The sequence below is a fragment of the Chroicocephalus ridibundus genome, chromosome 14 (assembly GCF_963924245.1).
Source record: "Chroicocephalus ridibundus chromosome 14, bChrRid1.1, whole genome shotgun sequence".
Lineage (NCBI taxonomy): Eukaryota > Metazoa > Chordata > Aves > Charadriiformes > Laridae > Chroicocephalus > Chroicocephalus ridibundus.
The window spans coordinates 9,159,799-9,185,675 of record NC_086297.1 but is presented as its reverse complement, the minus strand read 5'-3'; the positions used below and the strand labels follow the sequence as shown (position 1 = coordinate 9,185,675).

General features: G+C 41.2%; 2 protein-coding genes across 10 annotated transcripts; one reads left to right on the top strand and one right to left on the bottom strand.

Moving 5' to 3' along the window:
- Positions 1-418: 418 nt before the first annotated feature.
- On the bottom strand, positions 419-21,686 carry MFSD11 (major facilitator superfamily domain containing 11). 3 transcript variants are annotated; one of them, XM_063352115.1, is made up of 17 exons: positions 21,530-21,686; positions 20,064-21,257; positions 19,564-19,918; positions 19,047-19,206; positions 18,644-18,814; positions 17,085-17,140; positions 15,989-16,096; positions 15,481-15,560; positions 15,286-15,382; positions 13,346-13,404; positions 11,203-11,344; positions 10,101-10,141; positions 8,860-8,925; positions 5,260-5,385; positions 4,050-4,224; positions 2,906-3,041; positions 419-1,526 (listed from the first exon to the last, which is right to left on the bottom strand). In XM_063352115.1, the coding sequence occupies exons 5-17, from the start codon at positions 18,737-18,739 to the stop codon at positions 1,359-1,361; spliced, it is 1,350 nt and encodes a 449-aa protein (XP_063208185.1). In that variant the 5' UTR covers positions 18,740-18,814; positions 19,047-19,206; positions 19,564-19,918; positions 20,064-21,257; positions 21,530-21,686; the 3' UTR covers positions 419-1,358. The 3 variants fall into 3 exon arrangements, with proteins under 3 accessions (XP_063208185.1, XP_063208187.1, XP_063208186.1); XM_063352117.1 differs by lacking the exons at positions 19,564-19,918; positions 20,064-21,257 and having other exon boundaries at positions 21,530-21,682; XM_063352116.1 differs by lacking the exons at positions 19,564-19,918; positions 20,064-21,257; positions 21,530-21,686 and having other exon boundaries at positions 19,047-19,313.
- Positions 21,687-21,775: 89 nt separating this feature from the next.
- SRSF2 (serine and arginine rich splicing factor 2) lies at positions 21,776-25,364 on the top strand. 7 transcript variants are annotated; one of them, XR_010073297.1, is made up of 5 exons: positions 21,776-21,929; positions 22,109-22,517; positions 22,901-23,211; positions 24,316-24,427; positions 24,931-25,364. XR_010073297.1 is itself a non-coding variant. In XM_063352120.1 (4 exons), exons 2-3 carry the CDS (start codon positions 22,156-22,158, stop codon positions 23,202-23,204), a joined length of 666 nt encoding a protein of 221 aa, XP_063208190.1. In that variant the 5' UTR covers positions 21,776-21,929; positions 22,109-22,155; the 3' UTR covers positions 23,205-23,211; positions 24,316-25,364. The 7 variants fall into 7 exon arrangements, 3 of the variants coding, with proteins under 3 accessions (XP_063208190.1, XP_063208191.1, XP_063208192.1); XR_010073295.1 differs by adding an exon at positions 23,559-23,662 and having other exon boundaries at positions 24,316-25,364; XR_010073296.1 differs by having other exon boundaries at positions 22,901-23,662.
- The last annotated feature ends 513 nt before the right edge of the window (positions 25,365-25,877 follow it).

Here is a 25,877-nt window from a genome sequence, read left to right as displayed (position 1 = left end):
TTAACTTGTCTTTAAAGATAAGGCATTAACATTCTGACTGTGCATAAAAAAAAAGGTTGGTGAACGGTACTTTTCTAAAAATAGCTACATGGAGTGTCTAAAAACACTTTCTCAGTGTTCCATACCTGCTCTCGGTTGCATCTTGTTTGCCCGCTAGACAGAAACAACTGCAAGTATTACGGAGTCATGTAGACAGATAAAATCAAGGTGAGTTGCATTCACTGCCTGTATTATATCATCTGTAACAGTTTTGCATTAAAACTTAGTTACTATGCTAGTAGTATCCTTGTTTTCGCATTTGGCAGAATAATATTACAGTACAATACTTCCCAAAATATGCTGAATGAAACAACTTACATCAAGCGTTTCAGGTATTTTTAGACTATGCAGTAGAATAAACACTGCAAAGTTATTCTTGGGAGTTCACATTCTGAGTCTCTTTGTACTTTAAAAAGTTACCTCAGACAACGCTCCCACCACAGATTATGATGAAAATTTTGCTGAACTTAAAAGAACTATTTGGGAGGCTGGAAGGGAAGCCATGTCCTATGGTCCTTCATATAGCATTACCCTGAGAAAGTTTCAGCAGCTCTGCCGACACAGTCCAACTCTGAGATGCTGCACCAAGAGATTGCTTCCAATTATCAATGCTTCACAGATTGCAGGAGCACGTCCTTAAGACAACTAAGGGTAACTTCTTCAAATTCTTGTAAAAATCTTTTGTGTCACACTACTGATTCTCTTTCTTAAAAAAAGCACATTAAATAGATTAATAAGCAAATGGTTGGGGGGGAAAAAGGAACTGGGCAATACAGAATAAGGCAACATTTCCCACAGAAATACTCCCCACATCTAATTGCTGAAAAAGTCAGTGACATAAATTGTTTTCCCAGTCGTGCAGACGCATTCTGCGACATAATGTACCTTAAAAAGCCATCAGTCATTCAACACAAGAATTCAAGTGTCTGCAGAACTGGAATATAGGAAAAATAATTTAGGGGGGAAGAAATGAAACTGTAGTTCTGTAGTGCACGGTAGAGTGAAATTATGCAATTACATTCTGAAAGGTACATCTCAGAACAGAATTGTTCAATACATAGATCTCTACATTTCCTTCCATTTCTAATATCGGATTTTTAAGAACATGCATACCACGCTCAGGTGATTAAAGCGAGAAAAAAGCCTTTCAAGTTTGGCATTTTTTCCTCCCACGTTACACATTCAGTTAGCCGATGGTGATTTAGGAGTAGCTTGCTCCATCTTAACCTCTGCAGCCACTGGATCTTTTCACCTTCTCGCATCACTTCACAATAAATGTGCCTGTTTTCCCTTATGTTGGGCTAGACGTGGTAGCTAGATCAAATGCTGCTGTAGTCCGAGCCACGGGCAGCAAGAGCTGCTGCTGCTTCCCACTCCACGGTAAAGAAGGTAATTGTTCCAAAGAAGCCCACAACCACCATGATCAGGAGTTGCCACTGCAGAAGGAAGTAGTTGCTGTAGAAATATGCAACTGCAGCACAGATGGACTGAGAGGAACAAAAAAAAAAAAAACAAAAACAAAAAACACAAACCACAACGTAAAAAGATTTTCAGTGGAGATATCCAGGCTGGTATTACTATACAAGGATTATCAAATTGACATACACACAGTTTAATACGCAACTCTCAGTGGCATGCGTCTGTAGAAGATATATAATCTTAAAACTTCATTATACCCCAACATATGCCTTGATACTATATACAACAGATTTCGTTTTTACTTGTTATTTAAATAGTGTTCACTGCAAGAAGTGAACACAACTCAAAAGCGTTTGTAGCATTGCAAGCGCAGTTCTCTGGAACTTGAAAACAGTTTGTCTACAAACGATACTGCCAAGGCTCTAAGACAAAATGCAGAAAACTATTTCCAGTTTTACAGCATCACAAGCTATTCTGTATCAAAATAGCTCGAGGCTTTGACAAGCAGTGCTGCTTACTTGCAATGTATCCTTCAAGGGTAAAATTTTCCTTCGAGCTCATATAAAGAATCTTTATATTCCACATCTATCTCAAATTCTTACCTATGACAGAGAATGATATAAAAATGCAGCAGTGCACAAAGAAAAAAAAAAATCTTTCTGAAGCAAGCAGCTGTCATCTTTTGAAACTAGACACGCTCTGACCTCTGCTCCCAGCACTAGCTCGCTACCGGTGTGACCATGCGTGAACAGTTTCAACGCTTTGCACTGCTGTTTTTCTGCTGCTACCTCTGATCAACACAGATCTTGACCTGGAAAGTTCAGTATCAAACAAGATAAATGCCTGTGAGTGAAGTGATCTATCCAAAATACAGCAGTTGCGTTCATACTGTACACAGACTTTTCGAGTCTCCAGCTAGCAGAGATGCATTTATGTTGGCAATCCGACAACTTAAGACCAGATAAACAACGTAACAATTCTTCTTTTGTCTGTGTACCCACCTGATAGCCACCAGTGACATGGTACATCATCCACAAACCCTTCAACTACTATTTAAACAACTTGTTTCCTTTTAACCCCCTCTGTCAAAGACTTCTTTGAGTAAATAAATTCAGTAAATGATTATTTAAATAAAAAACAAGTCTGGTTAACTGTACTAGCCTTTTGACTTTAAACTACAATTCCCAACACTTCTAACTTCCCTCAAAACTTGTAAGTAATAGCAGTTTGATTATATACTCAAACCAAGCTATATAACCACCCCAAGCTACACAATCAAGCTACTTCTACATAAAAAACTTTTTTCTCTCCTGTGGAAGATAAAAAAAAATAGGATGAAATCCTTTGCAGAAACAACATCATTTTTTTCAGCTCATTAAAAAACCCAGCCCAGTATTTCCATAATATTCCAACAGTCGTACTTTCAAAAGGCTGTGCCATGTAATACCTGAACAAACTTAAAGATGGCAAAGGCAGGAGCACTGTCTTCTGAATACAGGAATCCTAAAATACTGAGGAGCTGGGTGTTAAAGCAGCTGTCCCCCAGGCCCAACAGAAAGCTGCAGAATATGGCCACCTCTTTGCTGAAGGAAAAAGCGAAATCAAATTTAAAAACCATTCATTGAAACAGCTTACACGTCTATAAATTATTTTTGGCAGACTTATTTGGAAACTGAGAATGGAAGAAAGTTATCAGACTTTAAATTTCACTGGAAAAGAACTGGGAACGCTTGGCTTGGCAAAAAGAATAGTTTTATCAGATTTTAATTTCTTGAATGCTAAGACTTCTGATACCTGAAGTCAATTCTGCACTGAACTAGAACTGCTAAAAGAACTCATTTTGGTGCCTGGAGCCACAAAGCCCACGAGGCAGCGATTAAAAGCTGAGACACACATGGTGAGTTCATAAAAACTGCAGTAATATTAGAGAAATACTATTTCATTTTGCAGAAAAATACTCCAGTGAAGTAACGAATAGTCACCTGCACAGGCACAAATGCTTGTAATTGCAAGTTAGTAGCTGCATTTGCACAAACTGACAACACTGTTTTCACACAAATTTTCAAAAATACAGCCCAAAAGAAGGTTGCAATGATGAGATAAAAAAACTCCCTATGTTCTTCTCCTAACACTGGGTGGTATAAGAGACAGGCATAGCATGGCTCCAGTTAGACCATGCAGACTTTGACAATGAGCATTCAAAGACTTAGGAAACCAACAAAACGGTACATGGTCAGTGCTCCAGGCTGTAGTAAAACCAAGCCCAACACTGTTTTAAAACAAACAATTCCTGACACCTAGTACAATAGACGCTGGTCTCACTATTGTACTACGTGTCAGAAATGTCAGCTCTCAAGTGGCAGAATTGCTACCAAACATCCTCATGCTTTTTATTCTTATGCCATTTAAGTTCCTAAATTGAGTGCACACTGGTAGAATATCTACCTTTAATAAAAACAGAATTCCTGAAAGCTTTCTCTGATGGAGTTAGTCACTACACAGAAAAGCAGCTTCAAGGAATTTTCTATTAGAGAAACATGCCATTTATATACATCTTGAGTCATACCAGCCAAAGGAAAAAGTTTACGTACCTTGGAATCATATAAGCAACATCATCTGTTCCTCTCATAGGAGCAATAGGGGCATCATTTGGCATGTTGAAAAAAATTAAGTAAAAGGCAATGAAATGGACAACCATGCCTAGCATCACAACGGGGTTCCTGCCGAAGCGATTATTCTTGCTCAGTAAACCAAAGAGTCCTCCACCTGTACGAGTGAAAAAAGATTGGATAACTAAATCACAACTGAAGATGTAGAGAACAGAACCAAGCTTAAAATACCGCAAAAAGAAAAAAAAAAGCAGTTGAAAACTGAGATTATAAACTTCCCCATATTGGATAACCAGAAGATCGACAGACATGAGAATAGTCCCAAGGAGTCCGCCAGGTCTGCCAGCCCCATTTGCAAGACGGCAGAACCTTCTGGTTCTAGAGTTGTCTGGGAAATGCAGGCAGGAGATTTATCAGATGATGCTGATGGAGACACTTAGACTTTCTGCAAGTACTTACCCAGCAGCCACTGTTTCCTCCAGTACTGCAACAGTACTAAGGGAAGACGGATGGCCTTGTGCTTAGCTCTTTTAATTATAAAAACATGCATCTCTATGGATCCAAGGTGCTAGTGAACAAAGACAGTGTTTGGTCTTTGGTTGCTTGGGTGGTTTTTTTGTTTGTTTGTTTTTTTAAAAAAACAAACACTGCAGTACTTAAGTTTATGTAAAAAAAAAAATTAGGTAGTCAACATTACCTGTATTCAAATATGAGATCTCATTTAACACAAGCTAGCTTTTTTAAAGACAGAAATCTTTAGTGTAGTACTTTTTAATAAATTTAAAATGTTACAACATCACTTATATAATAAAAATGTCAAGAGAAAACTATTTAAAAACAGAACATCAAAATGCTGAAAATTCCCCACTAACATTGTAGCCTAGTGCTTCCCTCATTCTAAGTCTTACGTATTCCTTTGCACTAACCCAGAAAGAATGCAAAACCTTAGGATTCATAGTCCTCTATTTCACATCCTAGTCTGCATTCACTTCACATCGTGTAATGTATAATTCACAGTGTAACAAGGAACGACGCTGACAATTTTATTTCTAATATTTCATTTTTTGTTTACATAATCATTGCTGGAAGCTTGAAAGACACTATTCAGTTAAATAAAAAAAAAACCCACGTTTTGAGTAACTACGTCATCTTAATCCTTTTTTTTTCTGGAAGGTAGTAAGTTTAGACTCACCTAAAATTTCTCCAACACCAATAAAAATACCAGAGAGGCCAATAAGGCTCTTCTCTTCACTGCCAAATCTATTCACAGCACCAATACATGTTCCATATACTCCAGAAAAGAACGTTAATTCCAAACCTTTGAAAGAAAACAAAACAAAAAAAAATTATAATGAACTATTACAAAAGTTATTAAAAAATTCTTTATGTCTGAAGGCTGTTTTTCCCTAAAGTACCTTTCAATTACTTATATTTAAATGGGGTATGTGTAGCAGAAGCAATTAGGGAATTTTAAACCATGTAATTATGATATTCTTCTATGCCACTTGACAAAACCTGCATTAGAAAAAAACGGTGTCCCTAATTCCTGTCACACGCACTTCGGTTCAGTACTGTTTCTGCTGACACAATCTCTACACATAGTCTAGATTTCTGCTTTTCAAGAACTTTGGAATTTCATGTGTAAGGTTCCACCTCCCCCTCCCCCAAGCTGTGGCATTCCTAGGAAAGACTCCCTGCACCTCCAAATACCAAACGAGCCAACATTCCTAAAATGGACTATTACTTTTCTATACATACTGAACTAAAACTGAAAAAGAACCACCGCTATTTGTTTAAAACTCTTCTTTCTTTCTACTGCCACTACTGTGAGGAAAGGTAACACAGTTGGGTCCAACTAGTATGAGTGTAAGTGTTGAGAGATATTAGTTGTTTAGCTTAAATTTAAGTTTTAATTGGAATAAATTACCCAGGGTTATAATATGGTGTGGTTTATGCTGTTTGCCTAGCTTTACTTGGCCTGAGTGGCTAGATTTGCTGAAGCATTTAGGTGGCAACTAATTTTCTCAGTAATTTTCCTAGTGGCTGGTACAGTGCTGTGTTTAGTCCTTTAGTATGAAGAAAATGTCGGTAACACGCTGATGTTTTGGAAGTGTTTTTCCCTAAGTCTGGGACTTTTCAGTTCCCTGTGTTCTGCCAGCGAGCGCAGGTGCACAAGAAGCATGAACCAGAAGATAAGGAGGCGACAGCCATCAGCAGAGACTGCAAATCAACAGGATAAGAGCAGTCAACGGCCGGCCTGGACACAGAGAGAGAATCCAAGGTGTTAGAAGACCCCAGACCAAAAATCACCATTGGACTAAAAGACGCACGAACAGCATGTGACAGGCGCGTCTAGAGATCGCAAGGGCATCACTGCCCAGGGATTTTTTTGTTCAACGTCCCTCTCTGGAGGCACCCAGCCCCAGCTGACCCTGCTGCTGGACCTCTCAATTAAGTTATTTATTTTTATAAAATCTGATGGCTGATATTCTGCTGTGGGAAACCCAGGGTCGAGCCTGGAGAAGGAGGGAGCGCACCCGAGAGTAAGTGTGTGTGTGTGAGGAGTCAAAAGGGACACCTGTCGGCCCACTGGGGTCACCCACTGCAAAGGGACTGTGGTCCGAGCAGGGACAGACTCGGGTGCTGTGTGTGCGACTCCTTGGAGGGCGTGTGAACGCTCAGGCAGCGGCCTCTCCCTTAACGATAAGCAATCATCAGTGTAAAAATAGCAGTGTCTTAATAGAAAGTATATTTAAAATAATGCAAATTGTTATGTCTAAACAAAGAAAACCAGTTCAAAAATAGAACCGTTTCTAATTTACCTCCTTTGCCTTTTGCTACTGCAAAAATAAGGTACACCATGTTCTGGTCTACATGTAGTAGGCCACCTAACATGGTATATGAACTGCATAGCCTCTAAAAGGGGTGAACTTTGGGCAGTCTTAATAATGTGACATCACTCTGAAATAAAAGCTTTTGTTGGCCTTAAGGGATTGTGTATTTTCCTACATAAAGTGGCAATATTGACCAAGAGCCACCAGATGGCAGCAGCTATTTTTTTCCAAGCTGGACTGATTATTTTTCTGCTACCTGTAAAACCAAATTTCAGATTCATCAGGCAAAAGCTGAATTACCCGCTTCCCTTGTTATCTTGCTTCACATTCCCATTGCACTAAACGTCTAGGAGGAATTAAACTTAGGTAATTTGGGTTAACACAACATTGGAGATGCTGTGAAGTAACTTTAGCTCAGATTAGGGGCTGGTGCAAACTGGCTTCATAGCTACTACTGCTATTTCTCTACCAGAAGCTTCGGCAGATGTTACAGCACTGTTTATAGGTTGCTTGCATCTAAGTTTTTCTTTTCACCTACAAGCACTAATAACAATTTTTCATAATGGTGACTCAGAGCTGAGGTTCTGAAGATGCATCTATTCTTCCTAAAACTTAATTTGATCGCAAACAGAACTACACCTGAAGCCAAATAAGGAGCAAGAAACCCGTCCCCCCCAAATCCGTTAAAGGATCCCAGTAACATTTTGTAGCACTTTTGTGGAAGAATCACTTTAGTATACGGCAAAAAAAAAAAATGTGTTTTTATTGTACAACTCAAACCTTGGTCTAACAATATCAGACCAGGTTTAACTAAAGCTGCTAAAAAGAAAGAGAGCTCTTTGCACAGCAATACTAGTGACAAAAATAGTTGAAAATGGCTAAACCTTTGCCCAATAGAATCAAGACTAAAATGAAGACTTAGTAATTTAACATGACTCAATGGAGGGGACACTGAAAGTGTATTCCGCAAAAATATTTTTAATTCAAATGCAATGCAATTGCATTAAACAATCTACAACCTATTGATAGTGTAATGCCAAATCCCATAAAAACTAGTTACGTAAATTTTGCCTAACCCTCAGTTTGGGTGTCACAGAACTGCACTGAACCAAGCATTACTACATCTGTCAGTATTCACAGAGTTAGGTGCACCCCTCCTGCCATACAGCAATGCTCTCCAGAACACAGAAACGTCCTGAGTAACTCATTCAAAGTTAATTTCATAGAATTTCATAGAATCATAGGGTTGGAAGGGACCTCTGGAGATCATCTCCTCCAAGTCCCCTGCCAGAGCAGGTCACCCAGAGCAGGTGGCACAGGAACGCCTCCAGGCGGGGTTGGAATATCTCCAGAGACGGAGACTCCACCACCTCTCTGGGCAGCCTGTGCCAGGGCTCTGCCACCCTCACAGCAAAGAAGTTCCTCCTCATGTTTACGTGGAACTTCCTACGGTCAAGTTTGTTCCCGTTACCTCTTGTCCTGTCCCTGGGCACCACTGAAAAGATCCTGGCCCCACCCTCCTGACACCCCCCCTTTCAGTATTTATAAGCGTTGATAAGATCCCCCCTCAGGCGTCTTTTTTCCAGACTGAAGAGACCCAAATCCCTCAGTCATAAGAGGGGTGTTCCAGTCCCCTCATCATCTTGGTAGCCCTTTGCTGTCCCCTCTCCAGCAGTTCCCTGTCCTCCTTGAACCGGGGAGCCCAGCACTGGACCCAGCACTCCAGATGTGGCCTCCCCAGGGCAGAGCAGAGGGGGAGGATGACCTCCCTCCACCTGCTGGCCACACTCTTCTTGATGCCCCCCAGGATGCCATTGGCCTTTTTGGCCACAAGGGCCACAAGAAAATATTCAAGTAACATTTGCAGCGATAGGGAGTTATGACCCTGCTCTGGGGTTAAAGTTCCAAAACAATGCCCTGACACTGCTATGTGATTACACACTCTGCTTACTTCATACCTGTGTAGGCTGTTGTAACGCTGAGAAGCATAATCTCTTTGGTGAAGCTCAGCTTTATAGATTTCTCTGTAAAGACATAATAATGGAAATTAATACAAACTTCTGGTAACACTATTTAGAGAATCTAAACTTTCTTTTGCTCTTTGCTTTAAGCAGAAATAGGTTAAAATTATGCAAACTGTAACTTTATTACAGTAAACAGAGTGCTAAACAAACCAACCCTCACCTGCCCTTTAAAAGAAATGCTGTGATCTGAAATCCTTTTTTGGCAAAAAATGCCAAGGGGGAAATATTAAAGAGGGGATACACAGTTTTCGATTAGCAGACAATTTTCTGCTCATTATATTCTTTTACTCTCTCTCAGTTCGTGGCAACTGTCTCCTAAAAAAGTAAATAGATTCTCATTGAAGATCCCCATGTTCTCAAAACAAATTTAACACTCAGAGGCAGACCACATTAAACTTCAATGGAAACTGCAGATGCTCCAGGTCAAATTTTTTGTTTTTAAGTGGTATCATTTGGTGACAAAATAAAACAACATGTAACTTCTCTTTTACCTTGTTATGTTAGTGGTTGGTTTTTTTTATTAAAAAAAAAAAAAAAAAAGCACACAAAACCTTCATGCAGTAGCTTTCCCAAGTGCTGGCCTGTTCTTCTGGAGCTCATCTACAGAAGGAAGCTGTTGTGAAACAGCTTGGATCTGAAACTAGATTAAGGAAATACTCCTGGACTATACTAGTATGTAATTGAAGTGAAGTCTGTTTCACTTTCTTGGCTTCCAGTCAAGCTTTGTATGATACAGCCACCTGAAAGGAGCACTTCTGAAGCACAGCCAGCCAGCTCACACCAATCACACACCAACAGTCATTCGCCCACACGTTAGTTCAGTGGTTCCCAAGACTTACCAGTTGCAAGCCCCATTTTGCCCAGGCTCCAAATCACAAATACTCACATGGACAACTGAATTCCTATCAGGCTCAAAACTCATCAGTCCTGTGTCCCTATATGAACTGTCATCTCTGCTCTGAAAACCATTGCCATCTGGCTGTCATTTTTCCAAGCAGGCCATGCCTGAAGGTCTATATTTGAAGTGAAATAACTGAAATGCATTCTTAAAGCCTTACTTGTTCACAAATTTTTGTTCTAAGTGATTTATACGTGATCACATGTATAAATCATGGAGATCTGGAAAAGGTACGTCAGTATTTTTTGGAACAACTCTTACGTGAAACACTACTTACTGAAGGCAGCCACTGCTCTCGTCATTTTGCTTTCTGCAGACCTGGATAAACAAATGACTGAGTCAAAATGGAAAAAGAATAACCCTGTTGCATCACTATGCTGGAAGCCAGCTTAACTTTTTAAAATCTTCTGTACATTCTCTAGCCCAGCATTATATACTGGAATACACTAAAATATTATTAAAAGATTCCGAGACTCTAAACTACTAACTACAAAATTTATTTGCTTTCTGGGCTAGTGAACGCCATTAAAAAAAATAACCCGCTTAACAGAGTCTTTCTTCTGAGCATTTTTAGCTTTGAACATTTTTTCACTGGCATACTTACTGATGTTTTTCTAACATTTTCATTGTTCTTTAAATAAAGCAAAAATATTTAAACTGATCGTTAGGAAGAAGTTCTTCACCATGAGGGTGGTGAGACACCGGAACAGGCTGCCCAGAGAGGTGGTGGAAGCCCCATCCCTGGAAGTTTTTAAGGCCAGGCTGGACGGGGCTCTGAGCAACCTGATCTAGTGGGAGGTGTCCCTGCCCAGGGCAGGGGGGTTGGAACTAGGTGATCTTTAAGGTCCCTTCCAACCCGAACCATTCTATGATTCTATGATGCCTCAGGCAAAACTGTACTGAATCTATCTAGGTACCTATGCACTTGTAATGTATTTATTAGGGTGGCATATATACATATTTAGAGAAGATATGAAAAATATGTTTCAGTATGTAAAAGATAACCTATAAAAAGGCAGTAAATCCTGTTCATTTCAGCCTTTAAACTGGGCTCATGAGGGCAAGACAGACTATGAAAGGCAGATACATGTTTAATAATCAGTGGAGAAGAGAGGTAAATGGTATCTTTCTAAAGGCACTTACTCGTTAATGAAAAACTTAACGTGCAGTTCCACACTCCACCCTTGAGAATATGTCATATAAAGAACATTAATTCTCGCTTAAGGTACAGACACTTTTCTATTAAAATCTGTACATTCTACAGGTTGTTCATAACATTTATGTTTCCAGATCAGAGGGCAAGTGAATGCAACGTTCCATTGAGGAGTAGGAGCACGAACAAGTATATGTGACAACATGTTACTGCCATAAGCACTTACGAGCCGTCCCCCAGGATTTCATTAGTAGAATCCTCCTCCCCTGGAGCTTTTGTGTCCTCTCGTTTCCTAATCAGAAAGAACAGAACTGTGCCCACAAGACTGATAACAGTCAGAGCAATGAAGACAGTTCTGCGATCGCTCTCTGTGGAAAAACAAACAAGAGTCATAACCAGATGTGCAAAAGCAATTCAAACCAATTCAACTACCTGCCAAGAACTAACACAGAAATACTACGTAACAGCGTTTAAAACGCATACTAATTTTCTAACTTACCTTTCACGTGGAGCAAAAGGTACCCAGCTGCTGGCAAATTCCTGTCTCAGTTTTATGATGCCAACAAAATATCGGCATAATTATGAATGTCACTCTCGCATTTTCTGTCATGCAAAGGCTATGACCAAGGAGGAGCCGATTAACAAAATAAATTATTAGCAGAAGAAAGTACATCTCTTATGACTCATATAATTCAGAGTGGACATAGCAAACTATCCCAAAATCCTTCAAAATTCTGAAAAATAGCTCTTTACCAGCATTAGAAATATTAGTGCTGTAACGTTATAAACTGGTAGGCTTGTGAACTACAAAGGCCTTAAAACCACTGAAACCTCACTCAACTGACACAACGTGCACTGTGCAGCTGGAGGAAGGGAATTGTTGCCCCATGCACCAGCTCTGCTGCACTAACCAACTTGTTTGGCATGGGCAAGCCTGTAATACAGAAGTCACCCTCATTTAAAATTTTAAGCAGGAGAAAAAAAGCCAAGAAACAGCTAATGGTCGTGACTGAGCTAGCGTACGACTCTGCAGATACTGCCTACGCTTGTATTTACTTCCCCTTTAGCTTAAAGGTAAACATAAAATTGTTCTACATCAATTAAGAAGAACCTCTGTATGATTACAGATCAAGAAGAATATGTGTTTCACCTTGAAATACCTGTAATATTTTTATATGGGTAGTAAAAGGAAGGAGGAATTAGTTTTTAAGGGCTGTTAAATTTTCTGATATCAACATTTTCTTTATTAAAGAGGAGTCTCAAGAAATTTGAAGATCGAGGAAAACGTAACAGCAGAACTTCCTTACAGTTAATTGCTCTATTCTGTGGTTAGCAAGAGCAATGAAATTTAGAATGCACAGAATTTCAGGCACACCAGGTTCAAAGTGTCTCTGACACTTTAAATAACACCCTATTTATTTACAAAATGTTGGTTTTCCAGCAATACTCATTTTTTATAATTAAAATCTTACTTTTTGCTCTATTTTCACCATTGCCATTTCATTATCTGATACCCCCACCCACCTTGCCCTGCTTACTTAAAACAGTTGCCAGAAATCTCTGTTTTAAAACCAGAGTCTCAACCACTATTCAGCTTCTTAAGAACATTCAGAAGTCAACTGTTCTCTAATTCCTGCTCTGTACCAGTCTAGCATGATGTCAAACAAAAAAAACTATAGTACTAATTACAATCCCATTAGGAAGTTAGTCTTCATAAACTACGCCAAGAAAGGAAGAGTGAGTTCTTTACACGCTGCTCCAGGAACGCTGCCAGTTTACGCAGCAGCAGCCCGCTCTCAGTCCAGCTGCACATCTCCATCTCTGTCTTCCTACACAGCTGGGTGCCAACACAACCATTAGTGCAGCCATGGAGTGAAATGGCATGGTTTTCCTTTCTTTTCCTTTATTTCACAGGTTAATCAGTCTCCAATCTGATTTAGAAGGATGGTCTCCACCAGGAACGGGACAGCATGTATATTAAACATACAGCCATTCCGGAATACCTTTCCCTCAAACCACGCATATTTTGGCACAAGCGTGTCTCCACAGGTCAAAAACCCAGAGTAGCTATGATGGAAAACTTTATTCTAAACTAGCATACTGAGGAATTTCACAGACAACATCCTAAAAGAGAGTACTCAAAGTGCACTGAGTGCAGGAAAACGACATACGTAATACAAGGGCCATGAGTACCATGGAACACTGAATCAAAAACATATTCCAAAAATAGTCTATCTAACAATAAATTGGAAAAAAAATTGTCTACTACTGTATAAGTTTCTTGCCACTTTCCAGTTCGTTGTTTCATCTGTTTATTCATGCTACCATACTTTAAAGGATGGCCTCCCATATAAGCAATCAATACCCACCTGATATGTGAGTTTTTCCTTGCCAAGCAAAGTATATATAGAGGTTTCCAAAAAACAAGCTGTAAACCAAAAGGAAAACAAAGGTAAGAGCACTTTTTGTGGCAAGATTAAGGTTGTAGCATCATAGTAATACTATACTAAGCAAAAACCAGTACTGTACAATTGTGAAAGAAATGAAGACACTAGTCACTCTCTATGCAAACCGCTTACTCTATATAAAACTTCCAACACCGTAAAGGATTCTTCCGCGTAATGCTGGCTATTCATTTTCAAGAATAAAAATGCAAGGTGGTAACAAAAATGAGGAAATCTGCATCGAAGCTGTCTCGCTCTCTAATTTTGGAAGGGTATAGGTTAGAAAGCTGACACATTTGCGGAGATGATTTTGTAATACTTCCTTAGAAGAGTCATGTGTCTTGCCTGAAGTATTGCCCCAGCAATGCTCACTTGGTTGTTAACAGCTCCAGGGAAATTCTGTGTTCCTACCTACAGTTTCCTGAAATACAGTAGTTCTGAATGAATAGTGATTTAAAACAGGCTTAGAGTTAAGTTTCCTCATATAAAGCCATGCATTTTACTCACTGTAAAACACACGATTAATTGGGTTTGTGGAAATTGCTACTCTGATGACATACTGATATGTTAATTCCTGAACCTGAAACTTAAGAAACACAAGTAGTACGCCCTTGGTTCAGACTGATACTCCACTAATCCAGTATTCTGTCCCCGCAACAGCTTCAGCAATGCCATTTAATGCAGGCTCACCAGCCTAAGCACTTTCTGCCATTCATTTCCCTCATTGTCTCCCAATATCCAGAATTGCTGTATTAGAGGTGGTAAAAGGTACCCCTCTTCAGGAACCACTTGTGGACCTTCTCCAAAGTGGAGTCACAGCCTTTTTAGTCTCTTTTCAAGTCAGCAGCTCTATCTTCCTGTGCATTTTTATTGTATTTCGCTGTATCATATATGCTCTCCCAAGAGGCATAAACCATTATCTACACAAGACACTCAATAGTAGCAACGCAGTATCCACGACCTTGTTCTCACTACCTGTCTTGATGCCGAGCCTGTTGTTGACTTTTTTGGTTGATGCAGCACTTGAAGCTTAACATCAGAGAACTACTGACAACAAGATCTCTTTTCTGACTGCCAGGTCCAACTTTAGTATCTTCACTTCAACTTGTCAGCAAGGTCCGGCTGCTCCCTCAGGGAAGGAGGGCTAAGCTAGGAGTCAAGGAGCATAACGCATCCAACAGAGAAGGTGCCTCATCAGCTAAAGCCCAGCCCAGCAGTACACGAGCAAAGCAAGCAGGGCAGACCCAAAGATTGTAGACAGGGTCAAATAAGAGTCCTGACCATGGTATAATTTTACGTTGATGAGACAGGTCTGAGGTCAAGCCAAGGAGGTGAGTCCACAGGCCAGAGTTAGGTTCAGTGATCACCACACAGGTCCGTGGTGACGAGGCAGAACAAAGCCAAGACAGGAAGCCAGTCTAGATCAACAAGAGCCCGAGCCCAGTACTCCTCCAACACAGCTCTAGCAAAACTGAAAGCCCAGGGCTGAGTTTAAATGGGGCTGCTGGGCTCATGGGCAGATGGGAAGGGTGTGGTGGAGGTGCCAGGTGAGGCTGTTCATGGCCATTAGGGCTTATTAGTGCACTTATATCTTGGCACAAATTAGCACAGCCCTTCACAATCAACCAGATTTCTGTTACATATGTCAAATGTGCCCCTAACAGCATGTCGAGAGCAGAGGCTTGCAATATGTAACGTTCATTGCTCTATAATGCACAACAGCGATGTTGCTTCCAGCCTTCCCTCCCACTTCTCTGACTGCAGAGGACCAGTGGAGTATTTTTGGATGCAGTCTCCCACTTATCAAAAAACGTAAAAAGTAGAACGTGCACACAACCAAAAAAACATTAACAAATAAAGCTTACCTGGACTGTAAGAGTGCCCAAAACACTCCACTGTTCCTTCCAATGGTGTTTTCATCAGAATTTACAGTCAAGCAATTTCCCTGTGCCGTCCAGAGTACTAAAATATACCAAATGTATTGCTCAGGAAATAACAATAATGTAGAGGTATATTCAAATGCAGCAAAGAACAGTAAACAGGCTAAGAACAATGCTTACCAGCAGCTGCAATGCCAATAAAAACAGAAGCAGTGTAGAAAGCCCATGTAGCAGGCTGGATAAAAACTGCAATATATAGGCTAGAATAGAACAGATCAGTTTATTGAATATAGACTTAAAGTGGACAATGCTCTTTAACAATCAGATACCTCACTTAGCTTCTTCTAAATCAGCTACTCTCTCTCAAGTGACATTGGAAAATAGTTCAGGCCGTATGCGAAAAAAGGTAATATTTTTACCCCACTAAGCGTGTCAAGTTTTTTTTTTTACATAGTCATTAATCTGAGCCACAACCTGAACTCCAGTGACAGCAAAGTCTAGAAATGCTGTGGAAAAAATACACTCTGTTCCAGTAGGCTGAACTGCTTTGCAGTCACACATCTACTGACACAGGCAGTTGCCTTTCTTAGCCAGTACAATTTCATGTATAGTATGGTAGCCTTAGGCATGAAAAAATGAAAGAAAGATTTCAAAGGAAGCAGAAAAAAAATTCAAAATTAATACTTACCTATAAAATATGCCACTAACAACCATGGAAAATTGAGGTCCTACTATCGCAACCACTGAAGGTGATACAAGATTTGATGCAGAGAATACTCCATAAATAATGGACATGCTACATAAATAAACACCAAAGATGATTAAGTACTTAAAACAAAATATAGGATGTAAGTGCAACTGATTTAAGAATATTCAGTCAATTCCAAAGTTATCAAGTTAAGTACACACATAACTTAAGCAACTGCGTAACTTTCATGGTCAAACGTTTCCGTCCTTTCTTCTGCTGCCTTCACCCATAGCATTCTATGTGGGAATACCGGAGCGTACAGTGGTTCTTGAATTGCTGAATAGAGTCCCAAACTATTGCAGGCAAGCACATCTTGTCATTTACAACACCCATTTGTCAAACTGCGCCTCAACAGTAGTTACTGCATTTTGTGCCCAGTACTTCTAGAGGAGAAAGTTCCAGAGCCTCATTCGTCTATCAGTGAGGTTTTCATTTTCTGCCAAACACAGCACAGAAACTGTATAGATATATTTTGTGCCAGTTGTAGATTTAGTTTAAATTAAGCCAGGAAACCTTCAAGGCAGCAACCAGGTTTTCCTACGTGACAGCTTAATTTGGCATACAGAAGGTCCCTGAGCATGCTTGGCGAGTTTGGCTATGCCAGTGCAATAAACAAACAGAATGGCTTTTCGTGGCTTTGCTTCTCATCTTTCTGACTGCTCCTTTCGCATTTATGTTGCGGGATTTCCTGGAAGCTGATCCACACCACCTGTCCTACATAAACACACAGAGGTGTACAAGGACGGACAAACAACCAAGGCCTTAGTTAGCAGTTTTATTTAACTTCCACGTTCTGCATCTCCTAAGATAAAATGCTGAGAATGTGATGACCGTATGGCGTTTTTGCTGCCTACAAAGACAAAATGCAAGACAGATATGCAGTTCAACTAGAACTAGAGCGAATGTTTAAGTATGCTATTAAATGGTGAAGTCAGCAGAACACTACAATCTCTCAAAAGTATATCTCTACCAGATGGAATTATAACCAGCCTCGCCCTGCAAGAACCACAGTAATAAGAAGATCTGTGTAAATTACCTTGTGTAGCCACTGCCATGAAAATCCGTGTTGTTTAAATTTGTGATAACGGTTTGCTGCGAGGAGAAAATCATATGTTAGAAGGTATCTTGTAATCTGAGAACACTTGCATCAGTTTGAAGTCAGTATTAAATGTTAAAATTAATCATTAATAGACCCTACAAGGTACTTAAAATAAAGTATTACAATTCACAACACCTTCACAATGAAGGTGAAGGAGATATTTGGCAGGGAAGCATCTATGTTGGAAGCAGTAATTAGTACTTAAGGATTATATCATGACCTTAAAATATTTCACAAAACACCTCTCAGGTAGATAGGTATGACTATCTTAATTTAAAAAGTGGGGGGGAAAGGAGAAGTTTCAAAATACTCTTAATTTGACCTAACTAAGAGCTTCTGATAAGAGTTTCCGTTCTTTTCAGTTTCCCTTTATTTCCCTGTTCCTTTTTTTTTCCCCTTGAATCAGCTTTGGTGATCATGAGACCATGTAATTAGTTGGACTGGCAGGCAGATATGATTGCAAGTCACTTGTAATGACTTTAATGACAGTAAATTGCACTAGGTCCAATTCAGCGCTGTGAATTCATTGCAGAACTTCTAAGACCACCGGGCTGCACTTATGTACTCACGTACAGTTATCATGCTGCACTTAGGATGGTTTACAAAGGCCATCCTAAGTAGTTATTTCTATAGCACAGTGAAGGACATTTATAGGTCTGAACCCAGAAAGGATTCTTCTTGCATGCAAGAAAAGAGAAGCTGTAAGACTTGTAGGCTCAAGAGGAATGTTGAAATCTAACTGTCCTTCAGGCATATAATTAATATTGAAAGCAACGCCAACAACTCAGGTAGACGATCTGGGCTAAGTATGTCAGCAAGAGGATTCTAAAAATCTAAGTAGTAAGAATACAATCTGCTTTTAATAATAAATTTGGATTATGTCATGCCCAATTTTGCTTCAGCATGCAGAGATACACGATACTAAAGCAGTAAATTACTTAATCTGATGGAAGGTGACTTGGCAGTTCTAGTAACTGTGGAAGTCTGACTACTTGTCAGATGTTATCCTCATACTCCCCCTCAATGTCTAATTTGTTAGAACGGAAAAATACGTTAGATTAGGGAAAACATTCTAAGAAAAACCAGGGGCATGGTTAATAATACAGCTTCGGCAAATATTTTGAAAGCGACTGTATACAATAATCTGAAATACGGAAGGTCCAGTGTAATTCAATTGATAAATATTGCAAGCGCCAAAACAGACACTATTTTCAAAATTCAAACATTTGACAGGATTCATTAATTTTCTACTTTCTAAGCAGACAGACACACTTACATATGTAGCTACGCTATCTTAAAGAAATAAACTGCTTAATTATACGGTTAACCAACTTAATCTAGTTAACACTAAGCCAAAAGAAAGGAGAAAAAATGTCAAGGTGTCTTGCATATTAAAAAATCCCAAGTAAAGGAACTCTTACATTAGAGCGCACCCAAGTCAAGAAAGGATTAGTAAGTGTCATAGAAATGTGGCGTGTTTTGAAATCCATACCTACCGCAATATTTCCACATGTCTGGAAAGCAGTGAATATAAACATAAATGAGACTCCCAAGATAATGATGTTGAAAAGTTTTTTTGATGCAGGAGACATTTTGTATTTTCTTGCCAAGTCCTCAGCTTGCGATGGGAAAAACTCTATTTTCTTTTAAAAGTTTCCTCTTAACCTCTGTTAAAAACAAGCAAGCAAAAAGAATAAAACATAAAAGAAAGCTTAAAAAATGAGGATTTCTTAGAGCTACTTATTAGCTGATAGAATATAACCATCAACTAATCAAGAAATCTAGTGACTCCCTTAAATAATGTACAGCATAATCAGTAACTCAAAAAAAAAAAACAAAACCCAAAAGAGACCCCAAACCACCCAAAGATAAAGGTCTGGTACAAAAGCTTCTCTCTACCTTTTCCCATGAAGTTAGCAGAGCAGACTGCAGTATATTACTTCTTCATGACATCTCTCTCCCCCAAACGAAGCGGTTTTCCAGATACCGAGCTAGTTAATCAGCCCAGTTTCTTGCCATTGTTCTAAATGAGAATTCTGGTCCAAAGCCTGTAAATCACCTGACGAAGGAAAGATGAGACACTTGTACACAGCAGTCATTTCCATGCATGTTGGACAGGAAATAAGAAATATTTCACAATCTAGATCAGCTGACCCAGCCTAGAAAGCCCTTGTGCACTCTGGGAAATGCAGTTTTATGAGCATACACTTTTTCTACTTCAAAGGGTGGAAAACTCCTAGTCCTTAGAACAAAAAGATTTGTACTAGTTTTTAAGAATTATAATCTCCATCCTCTAAATAATATTAAATAAATAATAAATAAAAGATTTTTAAAAGTCTTAGAAAATCATGTAAGAAAGCTGCCTAGCTGAATTCAAACACACAAATAGTCATTCCAAAGGGAAAATGATTCCCACCTGGGAAAAACCAAGTATCGCAGTGCCACCAACACACACGCTCTCCTCAGTGCTTCTGCCTTTCCTTGTCTCAGTGACTCAGGAAAGTCTTCATAATCTTTCACTGCTTCGTCTCAAGGAATAACTTCCATTTTTAGTAATTACACACCCTTACTATTTTACTTCACAGTATTTCTAAATAATGAATTTAAGATCAATTGGTCTTTTAAGTTTTGAAGGTCTCTGTTAAAGCATCAGCAAAACCAAAAGAGGATCACCCATCTTGTATCGACTGAATGGCTGCCTTTTACTGGTCCTCTCCTGCGTCTGCCCTGTTGTCAGGATGGGAGCATTCAGCTACATCAGCTGCACGTAACTGATGGCCAAAGAGGAAAGGAAGGAAATACAGAATTGATTGCAGTAAATCATCAAATTTTACCTTTGCTATCTACAGTAAAGGACTTAAATAAAACCCATACCCCAGCTATTGTTCCATATTTAACTGTTTTTTAATTCCTGACCTGTATTTTCTAAAAATGTAGATTGATCTATTTTTCACTTGTGGAAGAAAGTCAGTATGATTAGTCAGAGGCTGCTTTACAAAGATCCAATTAGATTACCAAGGTGGGTTTTTGTAACACAAGCAAAGCTCTCTTCTTGCTTTTCTATATTATGAATTCATAGTAACAGATTTTTAAGATCCTCTAGGCGCTGTGTCCCACTCACACCTTCTTCCCCTTGGGCCGGCATAAGCATTCATCCAGCTGCACAGCAAACTGGGCTGGTGTGCTGGACCAATTCTTTTAGCAGCAGCTTGTATTGAAGTGACTGTGAAACTAGTGAATAAAGGGCACAGGAAACCCCCTCCATCATTTTAGGGAAATCATTGTAAAGTTAAACTTCAAATTTCTCCTTTGAGAAGAGGTTTCAGTAGATGAATAAGAAAAGCTTTAATCAAAATTCTCCTGGAAAAAATAATGAACAACATAGCACGGAGCAATACAAAACGTGTAGTAATAGTTTATTTGATTTTTTAAGTCTTTTGTAGCAGGAAACAAACTGTTGCTTCTAGGTTTGTATTGATGTCATTGCTTATTTTGATATTTCTTCAGTGCAAAAAAAATATTAAACGTAACAGTAAGAATAAGGGTTTAAATTCTAATACTGAATTTACTTTCTCATATAGATACAGTCATTGCATTAAACAAATCGGTAGAGACTTTTTGCTTCTCTTCTTTTAACACGGTATTACAAAACAGATGAGCAGAAACATTTATCACTGTTGTAAGATGAGAACTAAGTATTACAGTTCGTACGCAGAGTTTGAACGTTTTACTCAGTGCCTGAAATGCCATAGCAACAACTTCTGGGATGGGGGAGCAGCTTTCCCTGAATTCCCTAGAGAAAACTCCGGGAACCTGGTTGCCACCCTCACACAGGGGCTGTGCCAACCCTCACCCTTGCTCCTGTTTTACCCCGCACGCTGCCAAAGCACCAACGCGCAGAGCTGGCGTGCGCAGAGGATTCCGGCCCACAGCTCCCTCGCAGGCACCGACACAGCCAGGCTAGAAGCCCCAGAAGCACCTACACCGCTCCTGCGTCCATCGCGGCGAGGACTGGGGAGGCTTCACCCGGCACCGCCGCCGGCAGGTGGTGAAGAGGAGCCCGCGCCAGCCCACCATATCCCCTCACGACACACGGCACCGCAGAACCGGCTGTAGTGGGAACAAGGAGGGCACAGAGCTCCCACAACAACTGCCCCAAGAGAACCACCCCGACAGCTTCCCCAGCCAAGGGCCCGCGCCCGCCTCCCCTCACAGCGCTCTCCCCTCCGCGGCCGCCATTTTAAACCGTCACCTCCCGCCCGCGAGGGAGGTGCTCCCCTTCGTTAACGCTGCTTTTTCCCCCCCCGCCCCCATTCGGTGGGGGCTTCCTGCCCCTCCTTCCCCCAGCGAAGGCAAGCCTCGCCTTATTTCCGTTTTTTTACCGTTTTCGGCGCACATTGTTCAAAATTTCCCCGCCTCCGCCGAGTCCTTCCGGGTCACGGCGGGGCCGCCTTAACTGTCACTTTCAACGGCAGGCAAGTTATTAATTTAGAAGACGGTTTTCCGCGCCCCCTCCGAGACCACCTCTACCACCCACGATCGGTGAGGAAAAAAAAAAAAGGAGAGAAAGACGAAGCCGGGGGCGGGGCGGGCGGGGTAGCGCGCGCGCGCGCGGCTGGCGGCGTTTTCCCTTCCGGGTCGCCGTCGGCCATTTTGTGGCGTTAAGTAGGCGCGCGCGGGCGGCGCCCCGCTCATTTCCTCGCGGCAGCGGGCAGGGGTGGCCGTTCACCGGCGCTTCGTCTCCGCTCCGGCCTTAGGCCGCCTTGTCCCCGGACCCCAGAGGTGGGTGCCTGCTCCTCCCTCCCTGCTGAGGACCCCGCGGCCTTCCCCTATGCCCTCCAGCTCCCCGCCTTTCAGGACTCTGCTGGGCCGCCGCTCTGGTGCTCCCCCTCCGGTGTGAGGCGCTTCCCCACTTAGGGCCGCGCCGCCTCCTGACTCGCCCTCCCCTACCCTTCCCTCAGGTTTCTTCTCCTCAGCCGCCGCCGCCCCTCGGGGGCTGTTGCCCGCCATGAGCTACGGGCGCCCTCCGCCGGACGTGGAGGGCATGACGTCCCTCAAGGTGGACAACCTGACCTACCGTACGTCCCCGGACACGCTCCGGAGGGTCTTCGAGAAATACGGTCGAGTGGGCGACGTCTACATCCCCCGGGACCGCTACACCAAGGAGAGCCGTGGCTTCGCCTTCGTCCGTTTCCACGACAAACGCGACGCCGAGGACGCCATGGACGCCATGGACGGGGCCGTGCTGGATGGCCGGGAGCTCCGCGTCCAGATGGCCCGCTACGGCCGCCCCCCCGACTCGCACCACAGCCGGCGGGGCCCGCCGCCCCGCCGCTACGGGAGCAGTGGCTATGGCCGCCGCAGCCGCAGGTGAGCGCCTGGAGGGAAGCAGGGAGGCAGCGGAGTTTCAGTAATTAAGCGGGGAGACGGGACTTAGCCATGTGCCAATGCGGCGGCGGCCGCTCGCTTTTTGTTTTCCTTTTCCCAGGGAATTTGGCGGAGGGGTTGGGAGCGGGGAGCAGGGGTTTAGTAGCAAAAGCACGTGGAGTTCCCTCGGTGCGCAAGGGTTTCGCCCCGTAGTAGTTTTAGCCCCCGGGCCACTCACTCTGAACAATGGCGCCCTCTTAACGCTCATTTCTTGCCCACGTGGGTCCCGTTCCGCCCTCCCTGTCCCGAAGTAGTTGCTGAAGTCTGTTGCGCCGCCCGTGTTCAACTTTTAACGCGCTTTTTTTCCCCCTCCCGATATGTTTTAGCCCTAGAAGACGTCGTCGCAGCCGATCTAGAAGCAGGAGCCGTTCTAGATCTCGCAGTCGGTCCCGTTACAGTCGATCCAAATCCCGGTCTCGTACACGCTCTCGGTCTCGTTCCACATCGAAGTCCAGGTCTGCCAGGAGATCCAAGTCAAAGTCCTCGTCTGTCTCCAGATCCCGGTCCAGGTCAAGATCCCGGTCCAGATCTAGAAGCCCTCCCCCTGCCTCGAAGAGGGAATCCAACTCTAGATCCAGGTCTAAGAGCCCTCCCAAGTCTCCGGAAGAAGAAGGAGCTGTATCCTCCTAGGAACATGGTAATGTACCTCGGGATCAGCACATGTTGCATGTTACTTTATTATAGCACTTAGGTGGGGCGTTGGGTAGTTCTTAGTGTATTAATAGCCTGAACCAAGCGAATCCTAAGGGGGCACATTGTTAGTTGTTTTGGTTTTGTTTTTTTCTTGAGCAGTGCTTTTGGTTATTGGTTTAGGGAAATTAATACCAAAGGGCTTTTTACGGAGAATTTTTTTTTTACAGAGGAAATGTTTTATTGAGAGATTAATGGCTTGGTTTTTATAAATTATTGTATGAGACGCAACCTATGATGAAAATGACTATTTCTTACTGTATTTATCCAACATCTGCATTTTCCCCTTTAAAGCTGCGGTCTCCTGTTTGCTAAAAGAATATTGGCCAGTATTGCAGATTTTAACTGATTTGGCTGATCCTCCAGGGACCAGTTTCTGTGGGCGTGTATTGGAGCAGGTTTGTCTTTAAATGTTAAAGATACACTATCCTTTTATAATGGAAGATCGGTTCAGTGGCCGTTATACTGACTGGAGGTAACTGTTCTAGAAAAGTGGCAAATTCCTTGCAACGAGAAAACCATGGAAACTGGTTTTTCCTCAAGTTGACATCTTGGAAGAGGCATCTAAGGATACACCGGGTGGGGAAAGGATAGTGTGTCTTTAACCCTTCAAACTGTTTGGTCCTATTTTTAAAAGGAAAGGGCCTAAGGTAGCTCTGAAGTTAGATAATTGTAGCAAAATTAGTCACACTTTCTGTTTTGAATGCTAATTAGAGTTTAGTTAAGTCTTTATGAAGAAGTATTAGTTTTATAACTTTTATATAACTTTGAATAATTTATTGTTGAACAGGCTGAATTGAAGTTAATGGTGGCTTGATCTACAGCCTGATGCTTATTCTTCTTTGTAACTAAATACTTTGACATAACCTTACATTTGGCCTCTGAAGTAAAGCAACACACGGGGGGAGGTGGAACACTATGGAAATTCCTAAAACTTAACTAAATTAGGCAAAGCCAGTTGAAACACAACTAGAAGTATACCTGAAGTCATCCACACAACCAAAAGAGACAAGGTAGAAACCTGGCTGAACTTATCTTTCTTCAAACCTAGATGCATCAGATAAATGAGAACCTACATAAAGGACGCCTTTGGGGGGAAAAGATCGCTTGAGTCTTCAGTCCATTGGAGAGACCCCTGGCACGAGCAACCAGCTGTTGAAAAGGTTATTTTGTAACATTTTGTCTAACTTTTTACTTGTTTAAGTTGCGCCTCAAGTGGCAGATTTTACATTTTATGTGCCATTTTGTTGCTGTTATTCAAATTTCTTGTAATTTAGTGAAGTGAACGACTACCGATTTCATTATTGGCTTGGATATTTGAGGTAAAACTTCATTTTTGTTTATATAGTGCTGACTTTTATTTGAAATTAAAACTGATGGTAACTTGCTGCCTCCAGTTTCATACTGAGGAAGTGTGCAGCTGTTATATGCTGAGTAGTTAAGTCTGTCAAAAAGTATTCTCAATTTTGTCTTCATTCCTTAAATAAAATTCTGCAAAACAACAATTTGAAACTTACTGTAAATGCTTTTTTTTTAAACTTTGAATTTAAATAGTATCTTCAAATTCAAATTGGTAGAAATCTTTTCAGGTAACAGTTGATATTTGAAAGGATTGTTTTATCAGACTCAATTCTAATCTCTTCTCTTATGTATTTTTGTGCACTAGGCGCAGTTGTGTAGCAGTTGAGTAATGCTGGTTAGCTGTTAAGGTGGCGTGTTGCAGTGCAGAGTGCTTGGCTGTTTCCTGTTTTCTCCTGATTGCTCCTGTGTAACGATGCCTTGTCGTGCAGAAACAAATGGCTGTCCAGTTAATTAAAATGCCTGACAACTGCACTTCCAGTCACCCGGGCCTTGCGTATAAATAATGGAGCATACAGTGAGCACATCTAGCTGATGATATACACACCTTATTTTTTCCAGAATGGTAAAACTTACCAACCTACATACATGAACTTACATATGAGAAATGTAATGTTAAGAAAAGAAATGGTTCATTCCTTTGTAAGTACTGATTGGTGTATCTTTGCTTAAGACATTCTGTACTATACCCACTGTCTCTGTAGTTAATATTAAACATTTTTCTGTGTTAACTTTTCTCAACTTAATGTCCGAGTCAGCTTATTTTTAGCTTGAAAAGATTTCTGCAATTATACTGTCGATGTTTAACTTCTATATAGTAACTGAATGCATTCTACTGCTTATAAATTTTATCCACTGGGGTTGCTTTTAAATTACTATGGGCAAACTTAACTAGTATTGTGACTAACCCAAATGTTGTATGGCAAGTATTGCACACCAGATTATAAACATGGAATCAGACATTGTTACAGAAGATACACACTGAGCAGTACTAATTGCATTTGCTGTGTGCTTGCCCTGACTCAACAGGCTGCTGCTTGTTGGTAGCTAATCTTAACAGTGATGATTTTTTTTTCTTCTTGATTTGGGTACCAAATGAATTGTAACTTCAACCATCACCTGTCAAGGGTTATTGTAATGCCTTGTTAACTTTATGCATGTATGTTAAATGGGAATGGAAACATCTGAATACTTGCAATCTGGCTTGATCTGAGGATTAAAAGTACTTTTCTACAAACTTGAGGAGTTTGTATG

Bases quoted from the DNA above. Each gene is read 5' to 3' on its own strand.
- MFSD11 (XM_063352115.1), bottom strand. From the start codon at position 18,739: ATGTCTCCTGCATCAAAAAAACTTTTCAACATCATTATCTTGGGAGTC. The intron at 10,142-11,202 runs GTAAGTGCTTAT...TTGTTTATCCAG, and splicing joins GAAATCCTGGGGGACGGCTC to GTCTGCAGAAAGCAAAATGA. The intron at 3,042-4,049 runs GTACGTAAACTT...TTTTTCCTTCAG, and splicing joins GTTGCTTATATGATTCCAAG to CAAAGAGGTGGCCATATTCT.
- SRSF2 (XM_063352120.1), top strand. From the start codon at position 22,156: ATGAGCTACGGGCGCCCTCCGCCGGACGTGGAGGGCATGACGTCCCTC. The intron at 22,518-22,900 runs GTGAGCGCCTGG...GATATGTTTTAG, and splicing joins TATGGCCGCCGCAGCCGCAG to CCCTAGAAGACGTCGTCGCA.